This window comes from Rhinopithecus bieti, unplaced genomic scaffold, assembly GCF_001698545.2.
Source record: "Rhinopithecus bieti isolate Rb0 unplaced genomic scaffold, ASM169854v2 scaffold_42532, whole genome shotgun sequence".
Classification (NCBI taxonomy): Eukaryota; Metazoa; Chordata; class Mammalia; order Primates; family Cercopithecidae; genus Rhinopithecus; species Rhinopithecus bieti.
Genome location: NW_016818301.1, coordinates 865,391 through 878,374, shown reverse-complemented (window position 1 = coordinate 878,374; position 12,984 = coordinate 865,391). Strand labels below are relative to the sequence as shown.

Below are 12,984 nucleotides of genomic sequence, written 5' to 3'. Positions count from 1 at the left end.
TTAGAGGAGGGAGCAGGGTTTCCTTCAGGTCCAGGAGTTGTGTTTTGCTCTCCCAGGCCCTTTGCTACCCCTCAAAAGATGAAGCTGACACACATCCAGGACTGCCTCCCCTCACAGCCTTGGGGAGTCCAGGGGGTCGTCACTGACTTCCCCATGCAGAGGTCTCTGATCAGGATCTCCTGGATCCAGGATGCCCCTGCCAGCCTTCTCAGGAAGCGAGGCCCACACGGATACCCTGCTTCCTGTCTCCACAGGGAGAACTNCCCCCCGAGTTCTCCCTATCCCACTCCTTCTTTTCTTTCTCCTGCAGAGTCCCTGCCCGAGCCGGGGCCATGCCGAGGGTGGGGGGGCCAGCAGCCTGCTCCCCAACCATCACCACCCCCACGGTCCCCCAGGAGGTCTCTTTGAAGATTTCGCTTGCTAGGATGGTGCTGTGACTGAAAGGATCCAGGAGTCTGAGACCCCTCCTGGGATCCTCAGCACATTCTCCTCCTGCTCCTGGGAAAGGCCTGGGGGCGGTGCTCATTGGGAGGGCCAGGACTCAGTTCCTGCTCTTGTCCTCCCCTGCCCTGATGTCAGCTGCTTTGCACAAAGGTCCTTCTTGTCCACACCCCTTACCCCCAGGCTGGTGCCCTGGGAGGGCTGGAAACCAGGCCATGGGCCCTCATGGAGAGGAAGGGAAGGAAGGAGAGAGGGAGGGGAGGATAGAGCTCATCCCAGCCAGGGAGGGGGAGCCCTCTGTACATTTGTATATATTTAGGGAAAGCCGGGTGGGGGGGATACAGATGTAGAAGGTGGGTAGGGCTACAGGGGTGGGTGATTTAGGGACAGCCAGGGTCCCAGCCCTAATGTCAGCAGGAAAGGGAGAGCCCCAGGACTCAGGAGTGCTGGGCTGGTCCTACTTCCTGCCCCTCTCCAGGCCCAGCTCCCCTCTTGGCAGGGGGAGAGGACGGCCCAGCAGGCCTGGCCCAGTTCCCAGTTCCCCCTGCACCAGCCCCACCCCTAGAGTCCCTTCTATAGGGAGGGGGCAGGAGACCTTCCAGACTTGGGCTGAGGTTAGAGGGTGGGAAGGGAGCCTTCTCAGGCCTCTCTCCCTGCATTCTGATTTTATAAAGTGCTGATGAGATTGGGAATAAAGAGGCATAAAGAATTCTCTGTGTGTATGTGTGACCAGGCACGCACTGGGGGCTGGGGTGAGGCTGGGCACATGCATGACTTGGTCCCAGGTGAAAGGAAAGGCAGGCCCCAGCAGGGGCAGGGGAGCCTGTGTGCTTAGCGAGTCCTCCCTCCCCCACGCCCGTCTACCCTTTCAAAACCTCTGAATCACGAGTCCACACTTGGCCAGTTTATTAAAGGCAGGGAGCTTCAGCAGGGTCCAAAAGGGAGAAGTTGGGAGATGCCCCTCCTCAGCTCCCTGCTTCCCTAACAACTCTTCTACAGCCCAGCCCCCAGGGCCCAGAGGCAGGGCTGGCGTCAGGCAGACTGTACTGCATAAATATGTGGAGGCCACAGCCCGAATCAGCAGCGTCAGGGGGCAAGGAAACTGGGTTTGGGGCGAGAAGGGGATGGCTCTGGGGGCACCTCCCCCAGTGCTTGTCCAGAGCCCAGGGACCCACAAAGCCAGAGAGGGGACCAGCGGGCCAGCTTGGGGTCTGGCTATGGCCAGCCCTGCCCAGCGAGGCTGGCAGGTGGCTCTGATTTTGGGGGAGGAGTGGGGTGGGGTGTGGCCATGCTATGGCCCACGGGGACAGGTGGGGTCAGGTGCTGTTGCCCTGCTCCTGCTCAAAGAGTAGCATGGCCAGCTGGGTTCGGGATCCGAGGCCCTCAAGCACACTCTGGCGGCAGCGGTGGTACAGGTCCTCACTGAGCCTCGCGCTGCATGTCTGGGCCCGGTAGCGCTGCAGCAGCGCCGGCTCCACTGCCCGCAGCACATGCAGACTGGAGAAGTGGAGGAACAGCTCGTATACGTCCAGGCTCTCCAGCAGCTCCTCTTCTTGTTCTGAGGCTGCCGCCAGGCGACCACGGGCTGCCACGTAGTCGGAGTTGTAGAAGCAGGCCTCGCTGGCTGCCTGGCGATCAAAGCGGCCAGTGTCACGGCCCAGCTCTGGGGGCCCAGGGCCTTGTGGTGGGGCCACAGCTGGGTGGAAGGCTTGGAAGTGCATGGGAAAGAAGGCCTGCCAGCCGGAGATGGCATGCATGCGGCAGCGGTTCAGGAAGTCAGGCGTGAGCACCGTGTCTGGCCCGGCCAGCAGGAACAGTGTGTCCAGCGGGTGCTTCTTGGAGAGTAGATCCATGAGGCGCAGTGGTGAGGGTGCGGCTGTCTGAACACTGAGCCATGGCACCCGGGCGCCGGGAAAACGTCGCTCCAGCTCTGCCACGTGGGCCTTGACAGATGCGAAGACATCTGCGTGGGCTGCGCGCTGGGCCTGGCGTGGCTCATACAGTAGCAGCAGGGTCAGGGCTGCCGCAGCATCACCAGGCTCCAGTGCTGCAGTGGCAAAGGCCTCCAGGAAGCCAGGGGCCAGGTCACGCTCAGCCGCAGCTAGAGGCAGGAGCACAGTGAGACGTGAGGCCTCAGTGACATAGGGCACAGGCAAGATCTCCACGCGGCTCAGCGGCCGGAGCAGCTGTACTCGGCGAGTGAGGGGCCGGCGGCCTCCCTGGGGGGTCAGTGCCTCCAGCTGCAAGTCCAGTGTGTATTCCATACCCCGGGCCGGATCAAAGCGTCGGTAGCCATTCACCAGTTGCTGCTTCTGGAGCCGCAAGGCCGGGTGGTAGCGGCGGTTGAGCTCCTCCAGAGCTGTCCCCAGAACATCAGCCACATCAGCCCGATCAGCCCCACGCAGTGGGCAGCGGGGTGAGCCATCAGCACAGGAGAAAGCGTGCTGCTCCGTGAAATAGTCCCAGCGCAGCACCTCAAAGCGGGAGGCCGGGCGGGATGGTGCTGGAATGCCCACAGGCCAGGCAGCTGCCCGGTCACCATCAACGGCCAGACGGCTGGTATTCTGGATCTCCCACTGGATCAGAGAAACAGGCCATGAGTAAGGGGCAGACCAGAGGAGCAGCACACAACTGGGGGACTGGGTAGGCAGCAGGTGCCACTCAGGATGGGTCCCTAGTTCCCTGTCCCCCAGGGTCCATACCTATCATTTTCCCAGCATAGACAGCCTAAGAGCCTGGAGGCTCATCAGAGAATGTAGAGACAGGCAGGGGCTGGGAAGTAGTTTTGTTCTGCGATTCTAGTGCTAACTTTTCATTTCTCTGGGATCTCTGTGACCTCTCAGATCCTGTGCCCCTCACTCCGCCATCCCAGACCTAGACCATACCTGTAACTCCTGGATCTCCTGGTATGTGCGTTCTAGTTCAGCTCGGGCGAAAGCCTTGTGCAGCTGGTACATGTGCACAGGGTCATGCACAGGGTGGGCTGTCAGGGCACTTCGGAAACGAAGGTCCCCCTCCTGCACTGGCTCCCCAGGGCTCAGCTCCAGATGGCTATAGTGCACCCCCTGGGGAGAGGAAGGGAGGGGATCTGTTATGAGCTGGCATTGTCTTCCATTGTCTCATAGTGAGTGTCTCATCTCCTCAGTCTATGACCTGTTGTGGACTTGGAGTCTGAGGGTTTAAGTCTACCTTGACCAGTTGTTAGTCTGTGTGACCTTCAGCATGCCTCTGCTAGCTCATCTGCGAAATGGGCATGTGTCCTGTCTCAGAGCTGTCCAAGGGCTAAAACAATAACTAACATCAAATGCCTATTATGTACAAGGCTCCCTTATTTTCTCTAATCCTTGTAACAACTCCGAGCAATAATTATTTCTATTGGCACAGAGGAAGCTACTGAAGCCCAGGATATTTAGTAATTTACCCGGGGTCACAGGGATAGAAAATAAATGCCCGAATTGGCATGGAAAACCAGGCCTGTAGCTCCACCACCCCTTTGCCTCTCAGAGGGATTTGAACATGACAGGAGGTATCAGCGGGATAGCTCATCATCCCACCTCATGGTCACCAGTGCAGCCCACCCCGGTGGCGTCGAGAATGCAGCGACCCAGCCACTCGTCAGGGCGCGCACTGACGATGTCGTTGCGGCAGCCTTCCAGGTGGGGGCGCAGCTGCTGCAGCAGCATGCGCGAGAGCAGCACCCCAAAGCCTCCGTGGCAGTAGCGGCCGGGGGTGGGCTCTCCGCCGATGAAGTCCTGGGGCCGGCCCAGGTACAGGTGGGCGGCGGAGGCCAGGCTGAGGTGGCCAGTTAGGCGGGCCAGGCCGTGCGCCTCGGTGTAGGTGGTGTCAGGCACCAGGAAGAACCAGTCAAAGTCGTCGCCGTGCTGCTCCAGCAGGTGGCGCAGCGCCAGGTGCAGGTGCCCGATGGGTCGCTCCTCGCCCAGCGTCACCACTGCCATGCCAGGTGGGGCCCGACGACCCCGTGCGCCCGTCAGGAACACCACACGCTCCAGCCGGTGCCCCAGCGTGCGGTTTACGGCCACGCCCAGGGTGGGCAGCGTGGCCTGAGAGGTCAGCACCGCCACCAGCAGCCTCTGCCTGATGCCCAGCTCCGTGCTGATGTAGCGGGTCCTAGGGGAGGAGATGGCACAAGGTTATCAAAAAGACAACGGGGCGGGGGGTGGAGCGGGGTGGAGGGGGTGTCAGCACAAACTCCAGCAGGTCACGTCTTCTCTGCATCTGTGTTCTCACCTATGAAGAGGATAAGAATAAACCCTCTCTCCCAGGGGTCATGAGGATTTAAACGAAATGGTCTTACCCAGGTAGTTCTTTGCATTTGGGAGATGGCAATACCCACCCAGATAGGATAGAGATATTGTGGGTCTGACTCCAGGGTTCGCTACTTAGTAGTTACGTCCTTAAGCATGTTATTTAACCTGAGCCATCTGTAAAATGGGACTGATTATATCTGTTTAATTATATCTGATTATATCTGTCTGTCCAGCCAAATGCTGGACATACCATGTATTTACTCATTTCTATATGTCATTTTGCCACAAATGCCTCACATAAATGATATAAAGGAACATTTGGCATAGGGGTGTACTGTTTTTGCGGGGAGGGGCAAACTGGACTCAGGGGCTCCAGGAACTTACCTTTGTTAAAGCAGAAGGTAAATTGCAGAACCAGCATTTGAACCCAATGTTACTTAGAAATTATTTTAACTCATCAGCAGACACATTAATGGGATGGGCGCTCCCTCCCCCAGCTCACCCTGAGGTGGCCCTTGTAACGCACTCAGGAACAAGAGATCCAGGTAAATCCTAGTTCTCGCCTTTCTCTTTCCCTGCTTCTATACACCCAACCCTATATACAAGTCATTTCTCTAACCCCAGTAGACCAGCCAGGGAGCTAGTAGGATCTTTGGGGAGCCATCGGGTCGAGCCGGTTTAGGACACAGGCCAGCAAGTTCAGCCCAGGCCGGGATAGGGCCCAGAGAAAGCCTCGGACTGGCCCCACGGCTCTCGGGGAAGGCAGGGCCATCGGAAGTTATCGGGGCCCAAAGACTTCCTGGCTCGCCAGCCCCTTCCTTCCGGAGCCCGACCCGGGCCCGGGCTGCTTCCCCGCGCGCGTCCCAGCCGCTGCCCAGTGGGTGGAGCGGGCGCAGCCGATCACTACCTGACGGCCTTTTTGGCGGCCTGGCCGGGCTGTGCGGGATGGTAGGGCAAGACGCGCGGCTCCCAATTCTCCCCGGCGCCTGCGCCGGTCCCGGGCTTCTCGCGCTCCGCTCCAGGCTGCACTGAGTTGGGCCGTCGCGCCGCGTTGGTGTTGCCGCGCGGCGGCAGCTCAGAGTCTCCAGGTTGGGGCGGGCCTGGGCCGCACGGCTCCTCCACCCAGGTGACGCTGAGCAGGCTCAGGGTGAAGCCCAGGGAGATGCCCACGGCCACGGGCCCTGCGGGCCGCAGCACCGACAGCAGCAGCGATGCTCGCATGGCGCCCGGACCGCGGGTCCCGGGCCCTGGCGAAGCCCCAGAGCAGCCAGAGGAGGTTCCGAGGGGGCGGGACCGGGGAGGGGGCGGATCCGGAGGGGTCGGGCCCCGCGGGCGGGCCCGCTCCCTCTCCGCAGAGCAGAGCCAGCGACCCGAGTCGTATCCCCGGGGCCGCGCCTCGATTCCCCTCCAGCAGCTGCTCTGGGCTGCGCAGGGTTCTTGAGCTCGGCCTCGGAGCCTCAGCCGCGGCCGCAGCTGTCCGACGTGTCACTGCAAGGGCCCCGCCCCCGGGGTGGGGTCTCGAGCTCCCGCTACCGGAGAGGGAGGAGAAGGGGGAGGTTAAAGGGGAAGGACCCCGGAAGTGCCCCCTCCTCGGTGCGGGAGAGGGAGACGCCGGGGGCGGAGTCCCCTGCCTCCCGCGGCGTGGTTGGTGCGTCCCGGGTGACGTCAGAAGCAGCCCGCCCCTGCCTGGATGGTGCGCCCTGAGTGACGTCAGGAGCAGAGGCCGGAGCTGTCCATCAGCACCAAAGGCCGCGGGCGGGCTCAGGGCATGGGGCCGCGGTTCTGGGGCGGCCCGAGCCCCGGCTCCTGCTCCTTCCCCTTCCCCAGGCCCAGCCCGAGTTCCTGGACGCCGCGGGACTGGAGTGCTAGCCGGTGTTGGAGGTGGAGCGGCGCCGCCACCGCGCCGAGACCAGTCTCTGCGGCCCAGCAGCCCCCTTCCTCGCACGACGGACTTTCCCTGGACCCCAGTCAATTGGAGCCTGTGGTGCCCCGCAACCCCGGCCCCTCGGGCCTCTACACAGTCTCTTTCACTCAGAAGCTCAGGTCGCCTCCAGCCCAGGTAAATCTTGGACAATCCCATATTGAGCCGCCCACAGACGAATCTCTTGGCTGCCTTCTTCTCACTGGCAGCACACTCCCCTCATCCCCCCTGACTCCCGTCCCTCTTTTAACTTCATCCCAGTCTCCTCTAGCGAGGCACTTTTGTTTCCCTTTGTCTTTGCTCTCCACTCCAGAGATGCTTCCAGAGCTGCACAAATGTGGATACCACTCCTTTGTCCACTGTGTTCTCCCAACCCCTCTCCCACCCCCATCCTGGTGGGGACCCAGGACTCCTCTGTGACCCCAACTTTCCCTCTGTCAGGTTAACTTGGGAGGGTGACTCCCTTCTAGTCCCAGCATTATGCCGGGGACTGTGGCAACACTGCGGTTCCAGCTGCTGCCTCCTGAGCCAGATGATGCCTTCTGGGGTGCCCCTTGTGAACAGCCCCTGGAGCGCAGGTACCAGGCACTGCCGGCCCTCGTCTGCATCATGTGCTGTTTGTTTGGAGTCGTCTACTGCTTCTTCGGTGAGATCCCCATCTCATCCCTCACCTGGGCTCCCCAGTGTTTTCCCGAGTTCTTTTTCTGCGCCCCCCAAATCTTCTCTGAATCCCTCTACCATCGTGAATAATTCTTCCTTTTCTTTCATCCCACACATTTATAGATTGTCTAGACTCTAGATTATAGGAAACACAGGTTTTTGGATTAGGCACACCTGAGTTTGAATTTACTTAGCTTTGCAGTTACTAATTGTGATGTCTTGGGCACATTAAACTGTCTGAGCCTCAGTTTTCTCATCTGAACAATGATCACATTTGTCTCATGTAGTGTTATAAGAATTAATAAGCATTCAATAAATAGTAGCTATTGTGGTGAGGATGTGTTTGGGTCACTGTGCTAGGTAGGCACTGAAAACACTTAGCAGGGTCATTATACATGGTCTCTTACCATAGGGCATATCATCTGACAGGGAGGAGACTCCCTGGAGCATTTGCACCTGGGATACATATTAGAGTGGGCTGATGGTGGTCACACACATCCTTCCAGCCTATAAGGCAGGCTCCGGTAATCAGAGCTTCTGTGAATACTTGTACAGGATGGGTACTAAATAAGGGAACTCAGCTGAGTGGGCAAGTGGGGGCTAAAGTCCAGCTTATGCTCTACCTGACAAAATCTGGGCCTTGGCACAAAGCTGCTTTGCCTAGAGAAAGGCACACCTTTTTCTAATATGCATAAAGGTGCCATATGGGCTAGTGGCCCACTGTAATGGGAGTAAGTGACCAGTGGCTCTGCAGCAAGAGTTACAGAACTTCAGAGAGGAGAGTGAGCTGTATGGGCTGGGGGCCCAAAGAAAGCCTCCGGGAGGAGAATTATAGGTGAGTGGGACCTGTCAGGGGCAAATGAAGCTTGGGGGCTGGGGTTCCAGGTTGGGCAGAGGTAGTGCAAGACTTGTGTTCTGCAGCCTCCTCCTACAATGGGTGGGTAGACAGGGTTGGGAGCCAGATGGTCCCTCCCATTCCTCCCCCAAACTCTGGGCTGAACAACTGAAGAGTAGGCAGGAGGAAGTGCCCCCCGCAAGGGTTCAGGACACATTCTGGGCCTCTGAGGATTCTGTATCACCTCACCCCCTCCATATCTGTACCCACTCCCTCTGCATGTTGCTCGATGCAGCCTCATATTCCCTCTCCTGGGCTTCCTGACATCCTACCCCTCTTGGATACCCCTACTCCCAGACTCATGGACTCTGAGCCCTTGTCCACGCCCTACTCCTCTCTCTGCTCACAGAGCCTCCTGGACTCTCAAACTTCCCCCTACTCCTGGAAGTGACTCTCCTCTGTTTTCTCTTTGGCTCTCCCTGACTCCTTGACCCCCACCTCTGATTTCCATCTTTCCAACTCTTCAGAATCTCCACTTCCCTCACCCTTTCAGGTATCTCTAATGGGCCTAATGGCCCTATAACCTCCTTATTTCTGAAACTCCACAAACACTATTTCCTTCTCTTTGATTCTGTGTGACCTCATGTAAGCCTTAGTGACCTCCACCTCCCCTCACCTCCAGTTATGTCATTACCTTCCATCCCTCTGACCCCCTCTATTACTCCTAGCTTTGATCCCTGGTTACTCCTCTCTAATTCCTATAACCTCATCATTTGATCACCCCTCCCCATATTGTGATCCCAGTAATTCCTTGTTTTGGTCTCAGTGTTCCTCTCTCTTGGAAATCATTTTATACTCTCAATGATTCTATTTCTGTCAATCTCCCTAACCTACAAATACCTCATTTTCCAGGACAACTCCCCAATAACCCTGCTCTTCTGTCCTCTTTGTAACCTTTCAGTGGTGCCATATCTCTGAAGTCCTGTGACCCGCAAAAACTCGTCTTTCTGAACCTGTGTGACCCTCACCTCTCAACTTTTTTTTTTTTTTTTTTTTTTTTTTGAGACAGAGTCTCGCTCTGTCACCCAGGCTGGAGTGCAATGGTGCGATCTTGGCTCACTGCAACCTCTGCCTCCTGGGTTCAAGTGATTCTCCTCCCTCAGCCTCCTGAGTAGCTGGGATTACAGGTGCACGCCACCATGCCTGGCTAATTTTTTGTATTTTTAATAGAGACAGGGTTTTACCATGTTGATCAGGCTGGTCTTGAACTCCTGACCTTGTGATCCACCCGCCTCAGCCTCCCAAAATGCTGCCACCACGCCTGGCCCTCGAGTTTATTATGATTTCCAAATACCTCCTCTCTGTGAGCAATCCCTTCTCAAAGACCCCATTGAGTCTTTTGCTGATCCTCTTGGGACCCCAATGACTTATCTCTCTGACTCCTATGATCCCAATGACAGCAATGCACAAATTCACCCTTGACTCGAAAGATTCATCCTAACTCTTGTGATCCTCAAATATATCAACCCTCATGATCTCAATGGTTATGTTTGCTTTCCCATTGACCGCCAACAGCCCTATCTCTCTAACCTCCCCTGACCTCAATGGCCCCATCACTGATGCCCTCATGACCCCAGTGACCCTCAATTCTCTGATCTTAGTGTGTTTGTCTCTGGTTCCCCTGGGATCCCATGTCCTTGACCCCTCGGACCTGCTCCCTCCAGCCTGGTGCCCTCATCTTGGCCCCTCACTAGCCCCTGTTCCCCTCCAGGTTACCGCTGCTTCAAGGCAGTGCTCTTCCTCACTGGGTTGCTGTTTGGCTCGGTGGTCATCTTCCTCCTGTGCTACCGAGAGCGGGTGCTAGAGACACAGTTGAGTGCTGGGGCAAGCGCGGGCATCGCGCTGGGCATCGGGCTGCTCTGCGGGCTGGTGGCCATGCTCGTGCGCAGCGTGGGCCTCTTCCTGGTGGGGCTGCTGCTCGGCCTGCTGCTCGCAGCTGCTGCCCTGCTGGGCTCCGCACCCTACTACCAGCCAGGCTCCGTGTGGGGTCCACTGGGGCTGCTGCTGGGGGGCGGCCTGCTCTGTGCCCTGCTCACTCTGCGCTGGCCCCGCCCACTCACCACCCTGGCCACCGCCGTGACTGGTGCTGCGCTCATCGCCACTGCCGCTGACTACTTCGCCGAGCTGCTACTGCTGGGGCGCTACGTGGTGGAGCGACTCCGGGCCGCTCCTGTGCCCCCCCTCTGCTGGCGAAGCTGGGCCCTGCTGGCACTCTGGCCCCTGCTCAGCCTCATGGGCATTCTGGTGCAGTGGCGGGTGACAGCTGAGGGGGACTCCCACACGGAAGGTAAGGGGGCACAGGCCAAGGTGGACATGAGAGGAGTGGGTGGCCAGGGATGGCTGGGGGGCTGAGTGACTGGGGAGTAGGGGACAGCAGCAGAAGGCCCGATGGCCTGTAGAGAGCTGACTTGCGTCAGCGGTCTGGGGACGATAGGACCCAGGTGCCATCATTCATTCCACAACAACATATGGAGTGTTGGCTCTGCACCAACACCATTCCAGGCACCAGGGATACAGCAGAGATAACACAGACAAGGTTCCTGTCCTTACGGGTGTACATTCAGGGCAGGCAGGAGACAGGTAACAGAGATGCAAACAAACAAGATGATTCCAGTTGTGTAGAGTGATATGACAGAAACATGCAGGGTAATGTGAAAGAGTGACCTATGGAAGCTATTAGAGTTAGGGTGGTCAGGGAAGGCTACTTGAAGGAGGTGATATGTAAGCAGGCACTTGAAAGCTAAGAGGCCAGCCATGCAAAGAGCTAGAGAAGAAGGAACAGCAAGGGTGAGGGCCCTGAGAAGGAATGAGCTCAGCTTGTTTGAGGAAGTGGGGCAGGAGTATGGGAGGTGAGGTGTGGGAGCCAGGGTGATTGCGTGGACCCTCTGGGTCGTAAGAAGCACTCCACATTTTATTGGAAGGGCAATGAGACACCACTGGAGAGTTTAAAGTAGGGGAGGATAGAATCTAATTTAGTTTTTGGGATGCTCATTCTGCTGCTGAGTGTAGAAAGCATTAGAGGGAGCAAATGTAGGGGAAACCAGTGAAGAAGCAGCTGTGATTGTCCAGTGGAAAGATGATGGTGGCTGGCCTAGGTGATTGGGAGAGGGATGACAGCCTGGAACGGGGTACCTGGAAGCCTAGGAATCTTCCATAAAGACCTATGGAAGAAAACAACAACAGCAGGAAGTCCCCTCTGAGAGGCAGGACACCAGGAAAGGAAGTGACAGGGTGGGAGTAAGGGGTTATGGACAAGAGGAATATGGAAGCCTAGAGCCCCAGGTGGGAAGAGAGAGGGAGGGCTCAGGGGAAATAAGGCGCACAGTCCTCTGACCTCCTTCTCTACCTATCCCACCACAGTGGTCATCAGCCGGCAGCGCCGACGCGTGCAACTGATGCGGATTCGGCAGCAAGAAGATCGCAAAGAGAAAAGGCGGAAAAAGAGACCTCCTCGGGCTCCCCCCAGAGGTCCCCGGGCTCCTCCCAGACCTGGGCCCCCAGACCCTGCTTATCGGCGCAGGCCAGTGCCCATCAAACGCTTCAATGGAGACGTCCTCTCCCCGGTGAGCTCCCTGAGCCCATCCAGCCAGAATGAGAAGGAAGAGTGGAAACTCTGTGCAAACAGGACTGGGCTTTCCCCATGGACTGGTTGCTATCTAGAAGGCCTGTTTGTCCATGCATCGGAGGCCATGCACCAGGGGCTTGGCGGGTCCAGCTGATGGGGGGATTGGGGGAAAGGTGCCCTCAGTATGGGTTTTAAGTGGGATATGGTTATGTGGTGGTGTCTCAGGGCTGTGGACTCTGGATCTATGGCAGTCTATAGGGGTGTCAGGCGTGTAGGAATTCAGGAAGAGGTGGCTTTTAGGACAGGATTCTGCGGTGGGACTCTCAACACCTATGTTTGCTCCCCCACAGAGCTATATCCAGAGCTTCCGAGACCGGCAGACCGGGAGCTCCCTGAGCTCCTTCATGGCCTCACCCACAGATGCGGACTACGAGTATGGGTCCCGGGGGCCTCTGACAGCCTGCTCAGGCCCCCCGGTGCGGGTATAGCCATATCTGCCTGTCTAGACTCTGCAGTCACCAGCTCTGCCAGCTTGGGGAGGCCTGCTAGGCTGCCACTCAGCCCCCTGGCTTTGGCTGTCCCTCTCCCCAGCCTGGAGAGGGCTGGCCTGGTCACTAGAAGGGAGGATTGTCTCAGGCGAGTCTTGGCCTGAGAGGAAAGCCTCCTCCCAAGCTCCCAAGAGGCTCCTGAGGAACTCGGGGTGTGAACCCCATTGGGGTGTGCTCAGGGTTGTGAGTGTGTTGCCCGTGTGTCTGTGTGTATGTGTGCAGGGGTGGGCGGGCTTGGAGGGGACGCTGGGACCCTTGCCTTAGATTTCTGACTGGTAGGGTTTCTCCAGGCTCAACTCCACCTCCTCACCCCCTGCCGGGGTCCCATGGTCCACCTCCTGCATGTCTCTGCGGAGGGGCTACCTTCCTTCCCATCGCCCTGCCTCCCAGCCAGACTCATCTAAGGGTTCTTGTCCTTGTCTATGGGGCAAACTGTAGCACCCCTCACCCTGGACCCCTGGCCTCTGCAAAGCCACCAGCCTGAGGGCAGTGGCAGGAGATGGGGGTGGGGGGTACTGCTCTGGGCTGGGTTGGGAAGGGAGTTGGGGAGGGGCTGAAATGCACGGTGCATGTCTGGTGTCTGTCATGCCAACCTGGACACCTCATGCTTCTGTCTCCCCCACCTCACTCTGTTTTACATCTTTTATAAATGTGCCAAACTGCGTGGCCTCTGCCAGGAATGGTGG

The 12,984-nt window shown here is 58.1% G+C and overlaps 2 protein-coding genes across 2 annotated transcripts; one reads left to right on the top strand and one right to left on the bottom strand.

The window, feature by feature from the left end:
• Nucleotides 1–1,323: 1,323 nt before the first annotated feature.
• Nucleotides 1,324–6,283, bottom strand: CHPF (chondroitin polymerizing factor). Its single transcript, XM_017856787.1, has 4 exons — nucleotides 5,617–6,283; nucleotides 3,996–4,569; nucleotides 3,327–3,506; nucleotides 1,324–3,017 (listed from the first exon to the last, which is right to left on the bottom strand). The coding sequence occupies exons 1-4, from the start codon at nucleotides 5,928–5,930 to the stop codon at nucleotides 1,758–1,760; spliced, it is 2,328 nt and encodes a 775-aa protein (XP_017712276.1). The 5' UTR covers nucleotides 5,931–6,283; the 3' UTR covers nucleotides 1,324–1,757.
• A 47-nt stretch (nucleotides 6,284–6,330) lies between these two features.
• On the top strand, nucleotides 6,331–12,978 carry TMEM198 (transmembrane protein 198). Its single transcript, XM_017856788.1, has 5 exons — nucleotides 6,331–6,768; nucleotides 7,072–7,276; nucleotides 9,897–10,472; nucleotides 11,546–11,748; nucleotides 12,101–12,978. Exons 2-5 carry the CDS (start codon nucleotides 7,111–7,113, stop codon nucleotides 12,236–12,238), a joined length of 1,083 nt encoding a protein of 360 aa, XP_017712277.1. The 5' UTR covers nucleotides 6,331–6,768; nucleotides 7,072–7,110; the 3' UTR covers nucleotides 12,239–12,978.
• Nucleotides 12,979–12,984: the final 6 nt, after the last annotated feature.

Bases quoted from the DNA above. Each gene is read 5' to 3' on its own strand.
- CHPF (XM_017856787.1), bottom strand. From the start codon at position 5,930: ATGCGAGCATCGCTGCTGCTGTCGGTGCTGCGGCCCGCAGGGCCCGTG. The intron at 3,507-3,995 runs GTGGGATGATGA...TCCTCTCCCCAG, and splicing joins GCTGCACTGGTGACCATGAG to GGGGTGCACTATAGCCATCT. The intron at 3,018-3,326 runs GTATGGTCTAGG...TCTCTGATCCAG, and splicing joins AGGAGATCCAGGAGTTACAG to TGGGAGATCCAGAATACCAG.
- TMEM198 (XM_017856788.1), top strand. From the start codon at position 7,111: ATGCCGGGGACTGTGGCAACACTGCGGTTCCAGCTGCTGCCTCCTGAG. The intron at 10,473-11,545 runs GTAAGGGGGCAC...ATCCCACCACAG, and splicing joins GGGGGACTCCCACACGGAAG to TGGTCATCAGCCGGCAGCGC. The intron at 11,749-12,100 runs GTGAGCTCCCTG...GCTCCCCCACAG, and splicing joins ATGGAGACGTCCTCTCCCCG to AGCTATATCCAGAGCTTCCG.